The sequence below is a fragment of the Neophocaena asiaeorientalis genome, unplaced genomic scaffold (assembly GCF_003031525.2).
Source record: "Neophocaena asiaeorientalis asiaeorientalis breed wild unplaced genomic scaffold, Neophocaena_asiaeorientalis_V1.1 scaffold771, whole genome shotgun sequence".
Lineage (NCBI taxonomy): Eukaryota > Metazoa > Chordata > Mammalia > Artiodactyla > Phocoenidae > Neophocaena > Neophocaena asiaeorientalis.
The window spans coordinates 349,831-356,373 of record NW_020171822.1 but is presented as its reverse complement, the minus strand read 5'-3'; the positions used below and the strand labels follow the sequence as shown (position 1 = coordinate 356,373).

Sequence of the window (6,543 nt, the reverse complement as noted above, 5' to 3'; positions counted from 1 at the left end):
CATTTCCAGGCTGTCTCTTTTAAATCATTCAGATTTGGCATTCGGGACCTATTTGTTCTGTTATAAGGGTGCCCGTTTGGCCCACTCTTGGCACCCAGCTGTTCAGAGTAGGAAGGCCCCTCTGTGGCACTCCGGGTCACAGACGACACGTGCCAACCAGGGTCCATCTGACCTGGCAGCTGGAGGGCCGGCCTGCCCTTTGGTGTTGGCTCCTGCCGGATGTTACTGCTCCCACCAGAGGCCTGGCTCAGTGGGTGAATCCGAATTTCTGAGAAGGAATTTTTGGCTTGTTGAGTTGTTAAGGGCTGGAAGCGGGGGTCTGAGGAAGCCGGGTGATTTGAGGCTGAAGAGAGATGTAACAGCTTGCGCAGTGATTTTAATGGCTGGCTCTGAAAGAAAAGATGAAGGTGCATGTAGGATTTAATTTAGAGTAGACTTGAAAGCTGGGAGGAAACAGAGCACAGACCTGAGATGACCGTGTGGAGCCAGGGAGGGCGGGTGTGGGGGAGGACGGGCCAGTCCAGCCTTATCTGTTCTTTTGTTCTTTTTCAGGCAAGATTGGAGTTATTTTTCTTTAATGAAAAAGCCTAGAAACGTAGAAGAAATCTAGAGCTGGTATGGTGACTGATCAAAGGCTTAGGCACCTTCTATCTGGCTGCATCCCATCTTTATGGGGGGGAGGGGGGAGGTCTCATGCGCCAACCATCAGAAAGAAGCAAAAGAAGGGATGTGCTTCTCCCTTTCGAGAAGACTTCCTTCCCAACAACTCTGCATAAAGCTGCCACTTAGATTTCACCTGCTAAAATTCAGCCACTCCACCATGTCTAGCGGCAAGAGTAACTGAAAAAATGTAATGTTTCAATAGGTAGCAACATACTCGGCTAAAAATTGTGTACCCCCTTCTGTTCTTATCTCCCTGATTTTCCCTTTCCCTTGGCATTGCAAAATCCCAATGTTCCATTTCTGCACTTTATCATTTTTTTGGTGTTTTACTGTTTTGAGGGGGAGGTAAAGTTTGGGCACTAAAAATGCAAAGCACACAGAAATAAGCAAAAGCCCTAGAGACTCTAAAACACAATTCACTCATAGGGAGCCTTCGCCTCATGGGGTGCTGCACTGTCGGGGGGACTTCAAAACAGGAGGGAGGGTCCCAGAAGCCATCTGCCCCACAGGCTCCTCACTGGCCAAAGTTGACTCACACCCCTTTCCTCTTTATCAGGCTTGATGGGGTCACCGTCAGAAGAGGCATGGGAAAGCACCCTGACAGTCAAGGCCCTCACCGCGGACCCCGGCACGTGGGCCGAAGTCCCAGCCTGAGGCACCTCTGGCTGCCAATCCTTAAGGGCCTCAAGGCTTTTAAGGGCTCAGCAAAGTAAAATGTTGATAATCTCAAGAAATACTAAAGAGTCGGAGGAACAGGGCATTGAAACCCAGGGGCTACTGCTTGAGCACTGACTCGAGTAGAAATCGCTCCTGGGGAAGCATCCTCCATGGTCATTCCTGGTGACTTTTACAGCCCCTGACCACATGTAACTATTGAACAATCACAATAGTTCAGATGGAGATATAAAGTTACCTGAAAAGAGCTTCTCGGCAAAAGAAGTGGTTACACAAAGAAGGTTCTAAAACCCTGTACTTTCTCTCTCTCTCTCTCTCTTTTTTTTTAAATAAAGGAGGAATAGAACATCAGGCCCTCTCACTCACAGCCTTGTGCTTTTAGTTCGGGTACACGTCCAATAACTGGGATATCTGGTTCTCTACACTGTCTTCGCCCCTCCAGCCAATATTATGTTAGAAGCAGAAAATATAAATGGCTGGGCAAATACAGTTGAAATTTAGGGAGCTCTTCTCAGCAGCTCTAAGTAACAGCTTATAGTTAAAGAGAGTAAACAATAAACCTATAAAACAGAACCTACTCCTCCGAATCACAGAAATCCATGGTCATTTATAGGCACAAATAACCCTATAGCCTCAAAAGCTCATGAGGGTTGTGAGAAATTTCAGTACAGAGGACTAAAAGATTTATAAAATATTGAATATAATCAAAAACAAGTTAGATTATGTTACTATGCTCATTATGGGACGCTGAAAAGATACAATATTTAAAAATTTCCATCAAAACAGGTTGCTTCAAGGAGATAAGACCTCAGTTACCTGAAAAATGTATGGATTCGGTTTCTGCTTATTCCCCCATTATGGCAGAGAAACGTGACTATACATACTTTCTAATATGCAGTTCCTAATGCGAATGTTTGCCGGTTTTCTATCAAAACTAGTACGGATTTCAGAAGCTTAAACAGTCTTTCAGAAAGCTTATTATATCTGTCTTTCAAGGCGCAGTTTGTAGGCTACCACCTTTAACGAACCCTTAATCTTCACACTACCTTCTCTTACCCTCCCCTACATTTTATGGTACGCTTCACTTTTACCATGAATTATGGTCATTTGTGAATTTTCTCTCTCTCCTAGGCTGCAGAGTTTTTGTGGACTGGAACCGTATCTTATTCATTCCCCTTAATCGTCCTCCCCCTACCCGCAGGTGAAGACTAAAAGAAGCTCGCTTTTTTTCTCCATTCATCTGGATTCCCAAGATGCATCTGGCTATTTCTGAGGGTATATTCTGGGCAGACTCTCAGCCTTGCTGTAACATTGAGAGGCTAAATTTCTCAACCCTGTCCTCTCTTCAGGAGAGACCGGTCACTGCAGAGTCTGAGAGTCTAGGAGTGATGCAGGCACCACTCACTTGGGTCTGTAGATCAGAGATCTTCTCAGGACGCCACTCCTTTGGTCTGCTGCTTGGGGTGCTAGCAGAGTGAATGGCTTTCTGTAATGTCAGAAGATCAGGGCCGTCAGAATTGGGCACCTAGAGCAGAATATGGACAAGGATTCAATAATCACACCAGTAAGCCTAAATAGGAATATGCAACCACACGCAAGAGGAGAACGAAAGCAAATCAAACCAAACCAAAACTCAACCCCCTCCCCTCCAAAGAAGACTCAATAAAAAAAGAAATCACAACTCTCCCAATGTTCACAATGCAAGTGATGCTAGTGTAAGTCTGCTGCCCTCTTAATAATTTTCCCTGCATTAGGAAAAATTGGCAGATGTCATGCAGCTTTGTTAAACCTCAACCCTTAAAGCATTCCCATGCTGTTAGTTTTAGTCGCTGTAAGAGAGAGCAGTTAAATTGAGCTGGACCAGGAATTGCTGCCGTACCCTCATTCCATATTGCAGTTAGGTTATGAACCAGTTCAATAAAACAGAAATTTGTTCCTGCTGGGAAAATGATCCATACACTGTGTTTGGTGGTGCCAAAGAAGTCTAGCAGGCTTTTAAGGATAGCAAAGTGAGAAAGTATGGTTTGAATCATATTCCCAAGACACTACCCAGTAAATCTGGGTCTAGCATTATGCACTATGTAAGTGCTAGAAATTTGTGCCACAAATTCCAGACGAATGCAACTGGCCCACTCGCCGATTCTGGTGGACAGAGGAGAGTGCAAAAGCCCTGGCCTTCAACTAAGTGACCAGCAAAAGCTAGAGCCAGGCAAGGAAAGAGCAAATCACCAACTAACAGAAGCTGTTTTTTCATGGAGGCTGCAAGCTCACCCAATTTGGTCAATTTCACTTGGTTTCAAAGAGACAAACTGCCAACCAAGTGTTAACAAACTTTGTGAGCCAAACCAAAAGACATTTGTTAATTGTAAATGTTAATCAAATTCTTTACAGGAAATAAGGGATTTTATGAATACTGTCTGCCAACAACTGGCTAATCAGACAACCCAAACTAGCCTTTCACTAGTTTGTTTGTTTAATAGCCTTTTATGCTTCAACCTCCTTAACTGATTCAGGAAATCCAGAGTGTCGAAGAATTTGTATCTCAGTGAATTTATGGAACTGGCTCAGGTACTTAACTAGCACAAAGAGAATATGACCCCATGAAAATAAAGGACATGCTGTTGTCATCAGTAAAACAAGTTTACTGGAGCAGTTTTCAGGGCTACCATACGTAAAAATGGGTACCATGGGTGGAGTGACTACAGGAAGCTTTTTCAAAGAAGAACTATGCTTTAAATGATTCTTTGAATTAAAAAGAGGAAAGAGGGATTTCTTGATGCTTGGATTCTCCCCGTTGGTGGAATCTGTCTGCAATATAAGATACAAATAAACTAATTGCCAAGGAAAAAAAAGAAGGTGTTCTTATCGAAACTCCTAGCCCTTGGATGCCCTCAAATTGTTAAATATTAACAGTCACTGAAAGAATCTCTGTGCTGTGTGTGCATCTTGAGAGGTTCTGTTTCATTTCTCACCTGGACATGAAGATGCCAATAATGTAAATTCAAGACATGTAGAAACTTCTGTGTACATAAAGAACACTCGGACAGGCTCAATACCTATAGCAGGAATGTCTCTAGAGACCTACACACACATATTCACATTAAGCTTACAAAACATTTAAGGATTTATTTATTTATTATCAGAAATAGGACTGCTACAAAGAATTATGTTTAAAGGGCTACTGATGAGCTTCAATCTTTTCCTAATTGCCAGAGGTCTTAAGCAACTAAATAATCTACCATGTAATCTGCCGGTCTATTAGGAAAAAAGAAAAAGACACCGCAAACCTCTCTGAACGTGGTCAACTCTTGAACCAGAAAACATCACTTGGAAGAGGAATATATCAATATTGCAGGATTCTACCGTTGAGGAAGAAGCCTGGTTCTACACTGTGAGAAGTATTCACCCCATGGAAAATAGCTGGCACAATTCAGAATACGCCACAAAAGTGAAGAAACAGAAAGTTCAGTCCTTAAACTGAAGCATGATTACCAGTTGAGATACTAACTAGGGTAAAATTACCAAGTTGGCAAAGTTACCATATGCTCTGAGGGCTTATGTAACTGTCTGAATGTGGAACTGAAGCCAGATTTCCCAAGGAGGCTTCCAGATTTGCTTGAGTCAAAGCAGGCATCTTTACAATACAGAATGATTTTCTGGCACGACTTTTCCCTGTTTTGGATATTTCAATTGTCAGAGAACCAGAATGTATATGAAGGTGTTCAGATCATCTTTTATTGGTGTGTATGAAGACATTCGAGTAAAATAGCCCATAAGGTTTCCTGCTCCCAAGACAGGGATCCAGGAAGAGTTTAACTTGCATGTCTAAGGAGGCCACAAGAAAGCCCTCAGACACGTATATGTATAACTGATTCACTTTGCTGTACAGCAAAAAGTGACACAACATTGTAAATCAACTATACTCCAATTAAAAAAATAATAAAATAAAATAGAGAAGCAACAAGGATATAATGTATAGCACAGGAAATTCTAGCCATCATCTTATAATAACTTTTGAGTGTAAACTGCAAAAATACTGAATCGTTATGCTGTACACCTGAAACAAATATAATATTGTAAATCAATTATACTTCAATTAAAAAAAAAAAAAAAAGACAAGTAGCCGGCGGCGCTCCGCACCGCTGGGCCCCTGGCAGGGACTGAGCTAGGCCTACTATTCAGGAGAACCCACCTCCCGTTCTCCCAAGTGATTGTGCAACTTTGGGCAGGTCACAACTTGCCTGGGCACTTAGCAAAATAAAGGGGTTAACTAGATTTAGGACCCACAGAGGCTACTCTCTGTGCACTGGGTATCAGATTACCATTTTGTTGAATCTTATGCAAAGGCCACAATGCTTTAAATCTTTCAAAGTTCATTTACCTAGTTTCCTTTTGCTGAGTTCTAGAGAGTGAAGAAAAGTTAAATTTAATTCTGTTCCAATGCTCATGTGAAGGAGGCAGAGTTAACACAATGTCAAGCCTGGGAGCCTGAGGTCTGCCAGGAAGTACTATGCTGAGTGCTTTTTGGAAATCTTACTCTAGATATCAAAGTCCTTTAAACATTGTTTTTCCTCTTTTAATTAAAAAAAATGCAGAGGGTATAAACAACTTTTGGTTTGGAAGGCTTAAGTCGCTGTGACCTGTGCAGAGATATTTTGCAGTTGCTTTACATATCAAAAAAGAAAAGTTATGAAACCCTAAAAAAAGTAAGTTCAAGTGGAGAGTATGTTAGAGAATAGTAAATTTCCTATTTACCCTACTCTACACTATTTAAACATCTAAAATTTGAACCAGATCTTGAATAATAGTCAGTCAACATGTACATACTTGACTCATGCCATGGTGAGCCGCAGGTTTAACGTGGGTCTAAGGCAGATATCAAAAGCTAAATCTACATACAAAAACACCTTCAATTCCTGTGTCCTTGCTATTTTCTTCCACTTAATCACCCCACAATGGCTATGGGCCTGAGGTTAAGAACAAAAACAAACTCGAAATAAAAATAACAGTGGTTAGGAGGAGGCAGTCTAAGTTTAATGTTCATGATGGATAAATCTGTTCCACAGATGATGATATAAGTTTTAATAGCACTTTACATATTTTAAACTTCTCTACTTCAAATCAGGTCTATTTTGTTCATCTGGTCTAAATAACATATGTAGTTAATATGCAACTAAAATACATCTTTTTTTTTTTTTTTTTTTT

The 6,543-nt window shown here is 41.4% G+C and overlaps 1 protein-coding gene across 1 annotated transcript in view; it reads right to left on the bottom strand.

Annotated features, from left to right (window-relative positions):
• Positions 1-6,543, bottom strand: part of CDKL5 (cyclin dependent kinase like 5) — a 52,569-nt gene that overhangs the window by 964 nt on the left and 45,062 nt on the right. Inside the window, exons 13-14 of the mRNA XM_024739336.1 lie at positions 2,744-2,863; positions 49-389 (exon numbers count right to left, since the gene is read on the bottom strand). Of these exons, the coding sequence (XP_024595104.1) occupies positions 49-389; positions 2,744-2,863 (461 nt within the window). The remainder of the gene's footprint in view (positions 1-48; positions 390-2,743; positions 2,864-6,543) is intronic.